The 15,209-nt window shown below is 35.0% G+C and overlaps 2 protein-coding genes across 2 annotated transcripts in view; both read left to right on the forward strand.

Annotated features, from left to right (window-relative positions):
- LOC104089167 (U11/U12 small nuclear ribonucleoprotein 31 kDa protein) overlaps positions 1-15,209 on the forward strand; it is a 129,161-nt gene that overhangs the window by 88,110 nt on the left and 25,842 nt on the right. The gene's annotated exons all lie outside the window — the stretch shown is intronic.
- LOC104085693 (uncharacterized) lies at positions 939-3,712 on the forward strand. Its single transcript, XM_009589792.3, has 5 exons — positions 939-1,094; positions 1,629-1,742; positions 1,981-2,060; positions 2,804-2,928; positions 3,120-3,712. The coding sequence occupies exons 1-5, from the start codon at positions 1,042-1,044 to the stop codon at positions 3,189-3,191; spliced, it is 444 nt and encodes a 147-aa protein (XP_009588087.1). The 5' UTR covers positions 939-1,041; the 3' UTR covers positions 3,192-3,712.

The following is a 15,209-nucleotide window of genomic DNA, read 5'->3' on the forward strand; positions in this document are numbered from 1 at the left end:
TAATCGTCGTAAAATAAGTTATTTTTTAAGTAGATAAAACTCTTAGAATATAATAATAAAGTAAAATTATTTATAGTACAATAAGTTTAAATTGGCTAAGAGAAAACTTAAAACAATAAGGATGGAACAGTTGAAGTCAGATTATATTCTAACGAATGACAACTCATTATATTTTATATAAATTAAGTTACTTATTTTCAAAAATAGTAACCCAATATTAAACTTTTTTGGCTTTATGTTGTCACTTACAATTGTTTTCGGAATCATAGGCCGACCACGTTATTCCAAAATTTCTAGAAGACTAAAAGCGTCATTTTTTTCAATTTATGTTACTTCATAAATTTTAAAAAATCATGATAAAAATATTTTTATGTTACTTATTTGTTTTCAGTAGGTGGCATTAATAACAATAGTTTTCATAAAATATTCCTACAGAAATCCTCATACAACCACAGTAGGATAATAACTAAGAATCTAGGAGTTTTATTTTACGGATTCTTCTTTTATTGAGTTAGTGATATATAATCAATATTCACCGTCCTCAAACTTTACGCCTTTTGTTTTATGACTCAAATTAAGAAAGACTTTTATATATATATTGAACATTTTCTACACTCATTTTCACATATAAACTCAATTTCTTTTTAATTTCACTCCTTACGAGCCAAAAGATACATAATAGTTGTATTTTTTTTAGAATGTATATAATAGTTGTATTTGATACAATCAAAGTTAAAGAAGTACAATATGAGCATTTCATAGCGAATTAGTGAATCAATTTGTCTCTCAATCAGTAGTTCGTTGACCAATAGAATTCAATTGTAATATTTTTGCACTCCATAATGAAATAGAGTATACCTATCTAACGCAACAAATTTTCCTACTCTCTTGCTCATGACTTGATCTTGTTCTGTTTATTTGAAATACTTTGATCCGAAATAGAAGCTTAAATAAAAAGTTACGCGACAATTCCTTCCTTAATTTTCAGCTAGTTTTTGTTGCTTTGTTTCTCTTTCGAAAGAAAAAACAAAAAGAAGCAACATGTTGCTTGCTATACTGATCGCCAATTCTGAGGGTAATATACTTGTGGAACGGTAATTAACTTCAACCTCTTCTTTCTTTGAATGTTATTTTACGATAACTATTTTGAAATAAACTTCTCTTTCTTTTCGTTTTTCTTCCTTGTGAACATTTAATATATACAGTTCTCTTATTGTATTGATAGTTTAAATCACTTATCTTAATCTGTAACTTTGAAAATAGCGGTGGATCGGAGCTCATAACTCCTCCACTATACGCTTAATCTTAATTTGTAAGGAGTTCGATCTTATGGTTTTCCTCTCTTCTTCTTCTTCTTCTTCTCCCTTTCCCTTATATTTATCGGTCCACCTCACCCAAAAAAATAAATTATCTAACAAATAAAAAGACATGAACTTTAATTTAACAATAGAATGGGGTATAAGTGATTTATGTGTCATTCATCAATTTTAATACTAATAATTTTTATTCGTATTTCTCATTGAGCAACTACTATGCAGCTCTTCTTCTTCATAAATAACAAAGAATTAATTAATCATTTAATTTATATCAAGCACAAATCCGATTCATATCCTTTTCTTTGCATGCAGTTTCAATGGAGTTCCAACAGAAGAAAGTCTACATTGGCGGTCTTTCTTAGTTAGATTGGGAGCAGAAAATCTTAAAGGGGTCAAAAATGAAGAGCTTCTTGTAGCTTGTCACAAGTATGTAAATTTTAAACAATTTTTTTGCCTAATTTTACGATATAAAATTTAATAGATTAATTAAGTATTGATTGCTTGTAAATTAGTTACTCTATTTAATATGGTATTAATATAACCAAATGATATCGATATTCTAGCAATACAATAAATAAGCTAAGGAGATTTTTGAAGATTTGCAACTAGTCTTTACTCTTTATTTTTACATAGCTTATGTTTTAAAATTTTACTTCTTCTCCAGATCAGTTTATGTGGTATACACAATATTAGGAGGTGTCAGCATATATGTGGTTGGCAAAGAAGAATACGATGAACTTGTTTGTAAGTATATTAAGCTTCGTATTAATCATTTATTGTGCTTCATTTCATTGTGTTGGGCTCAAATCAGTCCAAAGTTACTCTTAATATGGTGCGATATTGTCTGTTCTGGACTAAGCATGCATGGTTTTCCCCAAAAGACCTCGTATCATTAAGAGATTCTTATACTTTATATGTAGGTTCTCAATCTTTTCATCTACCAATATAGAACTTTGTTCGCACATCCAATAAGTTTCACGTGGCCCACTACCACAATTTGCGGGTCTCTCTCTTGAACCAAGCTTCACATGGCCACTACCACAATCCACATGTCAATTTTCGAGATTCAGTATGTGCCACTCACTCCGTTAGAATATTTATGGCAACCGAAACCCGGAACTAGCTTCTTTTTTTGTGCGTCTCTGAGCTCGTAAAGGGAAGTAAACCGAGCCCCACAACATTACTCTGCCGTCGTCCGTCGATATACTCGTCCCGCCGAACCTGAGCTCTGATACCAATTGTTGGGCTAAACCAGTCCAAATATATTCTTAGCATAGTGTGATATTGTCCGGTCTCTTTTCAGTTACTAATGTGAGACTTTGGTCGTACACCTAACACATTCCAAAATCATTTTTAATGACATGTGACTTGCTATTTAATATTTCTTGTTGTACACGAATATTCTAGCGAATCAAAAACCATTTTTATTGTCCAAGTTATTGAAGTTTTGATGCGATTATTATTTAATATTGTGGTTTCTTTTGAAGTATCAGAAGTAATCTATGTAATTACTTCAATTGTGAGAGATGCATGTGGAAAGCCCCCAAGTGAACGTCTTTTCCTAGACAAGTACGGGAAAATATGCTTGTGTTTAGATGAAATTGTTTGTAAGGTACGTTTTCACATTATTTTATTGTGAAAATTTTGCTTGGATTTATACAAATAAAAATATACTTGAATAGTTAATCTTTATTTTGGTTATAAGTGGCAATAGCATAAATTACAAAAGACTTGAGTTTGTTATTTCATTTATTATGTCATAAATGTTCATCAATTAATATATTTATCTTTTCTACTTTGAAGGGGTTGCTCGAAAATACAGAGAAAGACAGAATCAAAAGACTTGTGAGATTAAAACCGCCATCAGAATTCTGAGTGATTAGCGCTTTATAGCATGTTTGGCCAAGCTTCTAAAATAAGCTTATTTTGAAAAAAATATTTTTCTCAAAAGTATTTTTTTTAAAAGTATTTTTGGGGAGAAATAGTTTGTGTTTAGCTAATTAATTTAAAAATTACTTTTGAACAGTAATTAGTGTTTGGCCAAGTTTTTGAAAACTGTTTTTAAGTGTATTTTTTTCAAAAGTGCTTCTCAGAAAAAGTGTTTTTGGAGAAGTTATTTTTTTCTACTTCTCAAAAACTGCTTCGATTTCTCCTCAACACTTTTTTTTTCTTTTCAAAAACTTGGCCAAACACCTTAATTTTTGGCCAAAAATACTTTTGGCTAAAAAAAAAATACTTTTGACCCCAAAAGAAGTTTGGTCAAACATACTATTAACATGTCTCACTTGTTTCAATAGTGGCAGTTATGATTTTAGCAATGTTTTGTACCCTGACATGGTCACATTTGCGTAAATGCGAAATTGGATTTCTAATTTATTGAACTTAATATTTTTATAGTTTTTGCATCAATTAGTTCTATAATCTTGCATTTATTGGCGTGCGCTTTAGCCTTTACGTACTTGTTGTGGGCATACCATAAATTCTTATTTATCTATTGACAAGTTATACACAGTGCCTAAACATGTGTTTAGGGGACTCATGTTATATATTAGTACTACTTGGCCTATAAGATTGCCTATAGTTCACTTGATCAAGTAATGTTTCAAAGTTTATCTAGCAACATTGGATTTAACTACATATCTAGGATCATCGCTCCAGCTCGCATTGTATTTGAAGTTGAGAATTTCGCTTTTAATGTAGTCGGTTAGAAGGTTGGTTTGTGCTCAGCCAACATTCTAAACTTGTCTCGATACTAACAGTTCAGTGGATGGATAGGTAACATATTATGTCTAAACTGTTAATTAAGCATAAAATAAAAAAATAATGGAGTTCACCAATTTGACAAATGACTAGTTTATAATTAATGTACCTTGTACATGAACAAAATACTGTAACAATTTTCTTCAAGAGTGTTCCATTTAAAGTTTAATAGCTATGTCGAATTAAGGTTCTTGTTCCTGCATGACCACGTTCAAATGTGTATTAAAAATTCTTACATAATTTACATGGAGTTCTTTGCTCATTTAGATATCTCGAGTCATTAATTCCTTTATCCTATGAGTTTTTTCTTTTTTATAATCAAATTGCGTTGGTTATTGTTTGCCATTCAGATTGGTTACCGATAAATATTAAATTTAAATAATTTCCTAATTTTTGTTAACTTTTTGAGAAACAAAATATCGTGTAATGTCGTTTCATTATAAGTCTTTAATCCTCAATATCATAAAATAACATATTATATCCTCTTAAGAGAAGAAGATAAACAAGACAATGTTGTCGTTGTAAAAAAACAAATAAGAACAAATAACATATCAAATGCATCGTCCTAAATTGCAAAAATTGAACGTAAATAGAGGTGTTAAAATATGAATTGTAAATTCCAATCAGCAACTTAGAGAGTTAAAATAAATTTTCATAAAATATGAGTTTGGAATATGACGATAGAGAATTAAGAAAGAATTGTGAATTGTTGTATGAAAGAAATAAAATTTACAAGAATATTTATAGCTTACGATAAATCGTATATTTGTATATAGAAAATAGAAAAGGGACAGTAATTGAAAATTTAAGTTGGCGGCGAATGTGGATTTATGGAATAATTTGGCTGCATGGTCTAATTTATGATTTTTCCACATGATGAACTATTAGATTTTTATTTATACCGGTTAATGTTATCTAAGTCATCGTTCGATTAACACTTATAAGTTAAAATTTAAGGATAAATAGGGGAAATTTCTCATCATTTTCATTATAGTCATTCAAACATCTTTGAATAATTTGTATAATAATTATCACAAAGTTGATACCAGAAAAAAGTTTAAGCAATTGGGAACATAATACTCAATCTTTTCCTAGTTCTTCTATTTTATTGCTACATATTGGTCCTTCTGATTTTCTTTCATAATGGCAAGTGCTTAGATTGTGGTTTTTTTCTCATTTTTTACTCCAAACCGATGTTGATTTCAATTTGTCTTGCTTGAACAGTTGAACTAGATAAAACTAATCGTTTGATGTAGATGGTGAAATGGACATTGAGATTGACTGATAATATGTGTTGAACATAAAAGAACTTAATTAAAGATATGAAAAAATAGGCAAGTTTTGTTAATGGCGAAATACATAAACGGCCCCTTTAAGTTGTCCTCAACGATCAACTCAACACCTCAACTGAGGCCATTTCCAGCTAGATACTTTATTTATTCACAAAAGAAGATCAACTAAATACCCGACCATGACAGTCCCCATTGCGTGAAATGCACTCTCTAGGACGCGAGTTGCTTACCTAAAATTAGATTATTTTTTTTTATTTCCTAAAATAATATGGACCCACCTAATTTTCACATCCCCTCCTCCTCCTCCAATTCTCTCCTCCACCATTCAACACCCTTCTCTACCCTAAATCACATTTGCCTCCATTACAAAAGAAAAAAATTACCAAATATATCATCACACCAATTCAACAAATTTTTGAAATAGTATTCAAAATGGAGGTTCTTGGACAGGATGAGGATTTGGTTGGGGGTCTATAATCAGTTCCATTTTTATGGACAGAAATTTCACAACGCTTTCAGCCAAATTTTATGACTATTACTATCTTAAACAAAGCACAAAATCGATCTAATGCCATCTTATTCGGATTGGTTTTTTAGGTACTTCGTACTAACCAAACCCATTCTTCTCTTTCGGCGAAAGAGATGAGCTTTTTCCGGCGAGGTCCGTCAATAATTCTTTAGCGGGTTCTCTGTTTTGGTTATTCTTTGTTGTTTCATATTTGTATTAGTTTTATGGAAAGATTATAGATTTTGAATATGGATGGGTAAATTTTGTATAAGGCGTGTGGGAGAAGAATGTGGGAAGGAGAACGGGAAGAAGATGAAGTTGGGGGGACACAGAAGAGGGGCGGAAGGAATAAGATGAATGCGGGGGTGGGACGGAAGGAAAAAGAAGAATGGCGTAAAATGATGCTATTTGTGCAAATCGCCCAAAACTGATCATAGGAATTTTAAGTAGTAAAAAGCTTTTGGGCAAGTTACACGAGAGGAATTGTCAAGAAGACCTCCTCAACACTTGAATTGGTCAAGTGACCTCCTATTTTCTTTCTCAATTTCTTTTGGATTGGAAAATTGTTAAATCAGTAATTGTTCTTATTAAAGGAAAGAGCCGAATAGACAAAGAATTTACATGACCGCTCGCTTGGACAAGATGCCATAATATAAGAAGAAGGCCACAGGCTTTCAAGGAATGGAATATTATCAAGCACCCTTCGCTATTTTGGATAGTATTTATGGTTCTACGGGCCCTCCTTCAAGAACAGGAAGGCCTAATTCTTCGTATAGAATTGTTTCTGCTTGGTCCCAATTAAGTCTAGATCCTTCATTACAAAAATCATCATTATCCTGTATTTCTGAAGGACGAGCTGTCCAAAAGCTCATCAACCTATCTTAGGGATGATGAAGGTGATGCCACAATTGAGGGAACCGCCCTCTTGCTCTTTTTTAGATAAGAATGCGAAAGAGTTCTTGATGGTCACTTTGTTTAGCGCTCTATAATCGATGTAAAATCTTAAACTACCATCATGCTTCTTCTGAAACAGAACCGGCACTCCGAACGTTTAGAGTTCTTGGTAAACTTCACCATAGTAGGAGAAAGCACTTCGAGCGAGTTCATGCTATGTAGATGAGGCAGCAAGTTGAATATGAAGGCTTGAAGACAGCTTTAGAAGAGTGCTTGATAAAGACCTTAATGCTAGGGATAAATCCTTTCTTTCATAACCAAATGAAACTGTCTAAGGTGAGGATCCATGACTGATGGGGAAAGAATCCCCAACGACTTTCTGATGTGATTGACAAGCAGAGGGGCATGGAACGGAGTTTAATTTATCGCGACATGAGTTCACCAAATCTAAGAAAGGTCCCCAACCCGGGACAACACAGGGTCAAGCCACGCCCTGACCCGCCTAAATTAAATTCCTTTATAGGTCTACTTCTTTCACTACTTATGCCTTATAGTGATAAAAATAAGCTTCTTCCGGGACCGGAACATGGAGACCAAAGAGTTTTGACCTACCGCCAAAAAATCTAAATAAATAGGCAGCGAGTTGCATTCATCTTCTTTGATCTTCCTTGGAATACCCATCAACTTGGTCTCGGCCTTGTTGAGCGTATAGAGTGAAAAATTTCTTTTAATGGGAGTAGCTATATTCAAGCAAGCATTCCAGCAAAACGATCCTTTGACAATGAGCTCTGCCCAACAACACCCACAATTAGGTCTTCTTGTTCTTGGATGAGGGCTTGTTTCCTGTCTTCTAGGATGTTAATGTGGTCCCAGATTCGCTGCATGGGCCAGGCTTAGAGCGCGTGAAACTCATCACTACTTTTCTCCTTGAGTCAGATGAATCGAGGATTCCACACCTTCAAAAAGTGATAGGTATGTGTTATTGTTTTGCACTTTCTTATACTGTCTATCCCTTTATACCTGGGTATAAAAGCCAGAAAGAAAGTAGGTTCTTTGATATGGTTCAGTGGCTTATGCACTCCACTCGCTGTCTACTAAACGAGCGTTAGAGCGAAGCCCTGTGTTAAGCAAAGTGAGTTTACTTCGTTTCAGGCCATGTTATTCAGTCTTATGGAACTAAACTCTTAGATGCAGCATGCAGCCGCCTCCATCCATCGGCACATCCACCACATATGCATGCTTAGCCGCATTATTCATCTTAAAAGGGAGCCGCGAGTGTTGTCTTGTCAAGCCCAAGGTTTGTTCTACAGTTGTAAAATTTCTTCCATTTACACGTCTTGGTGGGGGTCTTCTTGGTTTTTGGAATTCGACATCAGGAAGTGTTTTCGGTCTAATTGTCCGAAGTGATACTTTATTGATTGGATGTCAGCTTTCTCTTAATTCCTATCATACACTTACATACAAATCTATAGCTAGTTCATCTCCTTCTAAGAAAAATATCCAAAGTTTTCTGTTTTGATATAACTATTCTACCTGGTAGGGGTGCCTATGTGACTCGTGATAGGCATTTGATTATTCTAAGTCGAGATTGCAGTCTTCATGTTGTCAAACAGTCAACATTCTTTGTAACAATCCAAACGATCCCACTACATCAGGACCCTTTCGACGTTGCACAAAAGCCATTACTAGCGTTTTAAACATTTTAAAAACTTGTGGGTCACATATAAAGTTTGAAAAACATTACATCTGTCTCATTTTTCCGCCCAATTTCTCTCTCATCTCTCTACTCTCTCTTCTCTCTGTCACTGAACCCCATCAACCAAGGTGGTTTCCGGCAGAAAGGGACAAGAATTAAGCTTCGATTTTGGGTGTAATCGTCTCTATAGACCCATCAAACACTGTATTAAAGCTCAGAACGCGTTAATTTTGGTAAATTCTAAATTCTTCTTTTCTGTTTCTTACATTTTTTATTACGGATTTTATAGAGTGATTCGTGTATATGCATGTTCAAGATCTATTGGGTTATGAATAACCATATCTTATATGGCGTGGGTGGTTATATTTGCTTCTTGGACTACCTGTGTGCTTTGTATTTTAGAATTTCGTCATAACCGCTGACCTAATGTTTATTGATAAACCTGTGGTCGATTGTTTTCTAATCATAGATGTTTACTGAAATTGGGGCTTATTTTTCTTATTCTGGTCATAAGTTTAAAATTATTAAATATGACATTGCATATTTGCATATGGGTAACATGAAGAGGAAATTAGATGCTAAGAAGCATATTCCTTTGACAAAGCCTTCAAATCATTCACAACCTTCAAACATGAAAGAAAATACAGAAAAATAAGCATCACCAAGTAAAGCAATTGTTGAGCCTTCAAAAATTGCTACTAGAAAACGAAATGTAGATACTTCTAAAGTTTCTCCTAGTAAAGGAAATGCTAAGATTTCTAAGCGTGATAGTAGAAAAAAGAATAAAGAGCCATCAAAGTCTATAAGTAAAAAAGAACAAGATCAAAGTCTAGATTAGTTGACGAGGACATACATGTTAGTAAAAATTCTATTTCAATGAGGTTAGCATTATAAGGTGTTGATGAGGAGGAGGGGGAAGAAGACTTGACATAAATACAACACAAACTCAAATGAAAGAATAGATTTCTGAAAAAACAATTATTGAAGAAGAAAAGGACAGTGATGATGAAGCTTTAGGTGTGGAGGATGATGAAAATGGTGATGATGATGCTCAAGAGGTTGATTAAAGACGAAGAAGAAGAAAAAGAATAAGATGTAGTAGAAGAAGAACATGTAGCAGAAGAAGAAGAAGAAGAAGAAGAAGAAGAAGAAGAAGAAGAAGAAGAAGATGATGATGATGATGATGGAGATGATGAACAACTTGAAGATAGTGAAGATGGATTGGAAAGTGAAACACATGCAGCAGTTGAAGGTGGCCAGGATTCTCTGTCAATTCCTATGTTTGTAAGGGTGATCGACGCATCCAAATACAAATTCAGGACTTTTCTAAGAAAGCATAGACGTTTCCCGACCAAGATAAGTGTGAGGTATAGGATCAATGTATTCTACGAGTTCAAGGATAAACCTAGAACAATTAAATTGATGGAAAAGTTTCATAGTAGTTGTTTTGGTCAGTTTGCAAAACTTTTAGAGCACTGGACATAGTTAAATGGACAACTTGGCCATTCCCTGTTGATTCGCCGAATTTATTGTGTGAAGAAACGCGAGTTGTGGTTTTAAGTTGGAGACAAGCCTGATCACTTTGGATTGAAGGAATTTTCTATGATGACTGAATTGAACTGTGGTGCCAAGCCCAGTAAAGAAGCTATGCAGAAAGTGATGGATGATGGCCAAGTATTCTGCGACAAAGTTTGCCATCTAGCAGGAAAGGGGTGGATGCAGAGCTACTTTTGAAACAATTGAAGTCCAAGAGGTTTGACACAGTCGAGAGGTTTAAAATTGCATTGGTGTGGTTTGTCCATTCAGTCTTTCTTGCAAGGGATAACATAGCGCGCGTCGATAAGAAGTGGATTCGTATGGCTAACAATCTGGAATTTTTCATGAAATATCCATGGGGCAAGGAGAGTTTTGAGCTTACAATTGAATACTTTAAGAAGGACATGTTTCTAATGTACAAATCATATGTGATCAAGAGGAGGGAAAACAATATCTCTGGTAAAAAGTCCAAATCGGCTAGTTATGCTATGTACGGCTTCCCATGGGCATTCATGGTAAGTATTAAAAACAAATCTCTCAAAAATTCTTTGCAGTTGAGTACTATTATTTTATTTACTACAGACAAAAATTAATACTTTTTGGTTCAAGACAAAATATAGGCATGAGCATACGAAGCAATTATGCTATTTGGTCGTAGTGCCGAGAAATCAAATATCGTACTTATGTCGCTGCCAAGGATGTTGAGATGGCACAACAAGAAAGTGACATAACCCTAATTGGGATCCCTTTAAGTAGAGAGTTGATGACCCTGGTGTGGTAGGGAGTGTAATAACACTCCACCAGTAGATTAGAATCAACCAAAGTTGGAGATTATCATAGACCTCGTGTCAATTATTTTGTATTGCTTGTCTAATGACTTATATCTATGATATATTTCAGGAGGTACACCATTACCTTATTCCTACCCTACGTGAGATGGATATGGACTATATGAAGAATTTGGTACCATATGACGATGAGGTAGCGGATCCTATAGTAGACCAGCTAGCAGTTGATTTGGAATGGGTGACTGCCATTAAAAAGGCACCTAGTGCAGTGAGCTTGGAGACTAATGATGAAGCTGACATTGCTCAGGATGACCTTTTGGGTAGGAGTATTCTTGGTTCACCACTAGTTGGTATTTTTTCTGATATCGGTAGAGGAGGACCATGCAGGATGTGCAATGCTCAGCCAAGTGATACAGACGTGAGCGATGAGTTGAAGGTTGTGAATGAGAAATTGGATAAGGTGTTGAAGATCCTTGGGGAGATGAAAAATTAAAATGAAAGCCCTTCTAAAGTAGTTGAGCCACCTTGGTATAGAGTTACAAGATTGCAAAGCAGATTGAGGAATGCTCCAATTTTTGCAAGCAAGGTGAGGAAGCTGAAACAGAGCAAGAAAAAGAAACCAAAGATAGACATACTCAAACAAGTTTCTGAGGAAGATAAGAAACTATTTTGTGAATGGTTTGATAAAAAGGAGAAGTTTCCCAAAAACTTCTTGACTGGAAGCTATGGTTAGGTTTTTTGAGCAGTTGTGCGGTGCTAACCAGTCTATTTTAATTTTTGTAAGTCCCTTAATCACTGCATGTATTTCTTTTTTTAGTAGCTCCATATTTAACGTACAGTTTTTTTATAATATTTAGCATGTGGAGGAAATTTTGGCACTGATGCGTGTACGAAACATAAAACGTCCACGCCTTTATGCTCGTAGTCGTGTTATTAATGATGTTGCATTATGCAACAACATGTGCACTGCATTGGATAAGATCAAGAAGGTTACCAGTAAAGAGGGAAATGCTTTAGAATTTTGTGAGATAGTTGATGCTTGTCAAGACTTGTTCCTTACACTCCTGATGTTATATCCTCAAGGAAGTATTCCAGAATCTGGGGTTGTGGAGTGGTACAAGGCTAAGTTGTTGTACTGTGTGTGGCAAATTGATAACAAGTATTTTGTGTCTATTGTTTTCCACTTGGCAGAGGGTTTGATTCAAATTTACAATAGCAATGTTAGTTTGTGTGATGATGGTAAACTAGAAGAACTGGTACAACCCTTCGCACTCATGATGCCTAGGATTTTGATGAAAACTGGCTTGTTTGCATACTTAGGCCAAGATGTGCTTACGAAAAAAATGGTCCTGGGAGCGTATTATTGATGTGCCAGCCATTCAGCAAAGGTAAATTAAATGTACCATCCATTATGTTTTACTCATTCTTCTGGTTATTTAATAATTAATTGTGTCTTTGATTATTGTAGTGAAAGCAGTGGAGCATATGCAGTGAAGGTTATTGACTTCCTGCTAACTGATACATCGTTGGATCAGCTTAATGACAAGCGAATGAAGTTGTTCATGGAAACATTTGCAGTTGATATCTTTAGGGAAGGATGAACCCTTCTTAGTTTTATAATTGAAATTTCAAGTTGTGTTGGTCATGGGACAAATTCATTTTGGGTAAACTTATAGTAATTTATGGTATTTACATCTACCTCTATGTAATAAAACTACCTTGCTGCTTATTAACTGTTGATGCTGTAATTTTTGTTTCCTTAGCACTTCCTTATATATTACAACAGGCAGCTACTTGGTTGCGTAATAGACAATGTGTCCAGTAATAAACTAGCTACTTGGTTGCGTAGTAGACAATGTGTCTAGTACTAATAACTTGATCAAATATAACATTGCATCAGGCATAACCCAGAGGTTGCGTAATAGACATTGGATCCATCAATAAACTATCTACTTGGTTGCGTAATAGACTCAATAGCGTGTTTAATAACTTAAACAAATTTAACATTACACCAGTACAACATTACATGATCCAAAATACTTCCAACAAAACAGATTTACTGTAACGACTCGGCCGGTCGTTTTGAATATTATAACCTCATTCCCTATTTACTGCTCAAGTTATGTTTTACAGTTATTTTATGACTTATCTGGTTAGTTGGTTTGGGTCCGGAAGGATTTCGGAGTGAAATGAGACACTTAGTCTGTATGGTGATTTTGGGCTTAGGAATGTGTCCGAAAAATTCATTGGAGGTCCGTAGTGGAATTTGGCTTGAAATGGCGTAAGTTGAATTTTTGGGAAATTTGACCGGTGGTTAACTTTTTGATATCGGGGTCAAAATCTGATTCTTGAAATTGAAACAACTCAGTTATGTCATTTATGACTTGTGTACAAAATTTGAGATCAATCGGAGTTGATTTGATAGGTTTCGGCATCGAATGTAGAATTTAGAATTTGTTAGTTTTGAATAGGCTTGAACTGGGGTGCGCTTCGTATTTTAGTGTTGTTCAATATAATTTGAGGCATCAACTAAGTTTGTGTCATATTATGGGACTTGTTAGTATACTTGGTTGGGGTCCCATGGGCTCGGATGAGTTTTGGGAGAATATTTGGAAGAGTTTGGTGTTTTGAGCATAAGCATGTAATGATCCAAAAGTCTACTTTTAGGTCTAGAGATCGAAATTCAATTTCGAGACTTCCGACATTTTGATAATGAATTATAGGAGTGATCTGGAAAGTTTGGTCTAATTTCATCAAGTCGTGATTGGGTTTTTAGCATGAAATATGAGTTAATTATTTAACGAGCAAAATTAGTATCGCATTGAGCAAATGAGTTCCGAATTGATTTCGATTGAACAAATAGGTTCGTATTATTATTTTTGACTCATAGGAAAAAGATTCGTCGAATTTCGAGTTCCTATGATGGAGTTAGAGCTTTTTTAGTGAAAACAATAACTGCTGGTGCAAGCAAGTTTTGGTGTGGACTTTTAGTGATGGATCGACAAAAACTTAATGACCAAAATGGACGTTTTCTTCATTTTGTTTTGGATTTTTGGATTCGTATATCGTTAGAATCTAGTGGGTGTCTCGATTGTGGTAGTTTATGGTGCTTAAGAATAATACAATGGCTTATGGGCCTTAGGGCAGTGTAGTTGTATGTTAAGATGTCTTATAATGAGCTTTGGGTAAGGATCGTGAAGTTATGACAAGGAGAAGTGTCAACTCGATGGTAATTCAGAAGAAACTCAAAGAAAATAGGACGACTGTGTAGTAGGCTGGACCAGTTTGGTAATGGTATGATTAGAGCTTGGGTACCTATGATGTGGTAAGGCTTTACAGATGTTTTGGTGGCAATATTGTTGGATTTGGTGACATGCGTGGCTTAGTCGAATTTTGAAGAATTCAATCTGATATCTTGGTTGTGTCCAAATGGATTTCAAAGTGTCCTTGGTGGTTTCTATCATGGTTTGAGCTGGATATGTCCTACCGGCATGAGAAATATGTGTGTATTATGATTTCCTCCTCGAAGGAAGCAAGAGGAAGGTTTATAACTGACCGAGTATGTAATTCGCTGGTGACTCAGAGTTGATAATGAGATTTTCGTGCTTGTCACATGATGGCATAATAGATATGGTGTGTTGTGTGGGATTAAGATTTACATGTACAAGGTGGCAGTTTATTCTTGAAGGGAAGGTCACGAATTCTGGACAGAATGGTCAGTTTTAGATATGTAGATTAATGTTATAACTGCTCGGTAATCCCTGAGAAGGTTGCGTATTTCAGAAGGTGCTTTGTGTTTTGAATTACATATGTTCATCAGTATTGCGGTACTCACTTGGGTGATAGAATGTTGATATTCCAATTATCGCTATGCGGCACAGAAGAATTATGGAAGTATTCATAGCGAGAAGATCGTGCATGAAGGATGTGATAATCATTCGAGTGCTGGAGTTGTGATCAGTTACGGTGGTTCATGTGTTCTATGAATTTGGGGGACTGGAGTTCTCGTAAGCAAATTGTTTCAGGGTTGCAACCTGGTTGATGTGAGTATTTTATTTTAACTCAATGGAGGCACTAATTGCATTAATTATTTGTGATAACTGCGCACCACAAGTGCGTACATATGGGAGGTTTGAACATTCACACTCGGAAGAATGCTTAGGCAAAGATATGCCTAGAGTTGACTATTAAGCGTAAAGTTATAACGTTTCTCGTCTTCATACCTTTGTCGAGAATTATCTGGACTACACTTGAGGTTACAAAGAGGCTAATTCCCTGAAAAATTGGGTAGATCAGTAGTAGAATTTGGCTTGAAATGGCATAAGTTGAATTTTTGGGAAATTTGTCTGGGGGTGACTTTTTGATATCGGGGTCGAAATCTGATTCTAGATATTAGAACAACTCAGTTATGTCATTTAT

This window comes from Nicotiana tomentosiformis, chromosome 5 (assembly GCF_000390325.3).
Source record: "Nicotiana tomentosiformis chromosome 5, ASM39032v3, whole genome shotgun sequence".
NCBI classification, from domain to species: Eukaryota; Viridiplantae; Streptophyta; class Magnoliopsida; order Solanales; family Solanaceae; genus Nicotiana; species Nicotiana tomentosiformis.

Excerpts from the sequence above, each read along its gene's own strand:
- LOC104085693 (XM_009589792.3), top strand. The coding sequence starts at position 1,042 with ATGTTGCTTGCTATACTGATCGCCAATTCTGAGGGTAATATACTTGTG. Across the intron at positions 1,095-1,628 it reads GGTAATATACTTGTGGAACG|TTTCAATGGAGTTCCAACAG; the intron begins GTAATTAACTTC and ends CTTTGCATGCAG. Across the intron at positions 2,061-2,803 it reads AGAATACGATGAACTTGTTT|TATCAGAAGTAATCTATGTA; the intron begins GTAAGTATATTA and ends TTTCTTTTGAAG.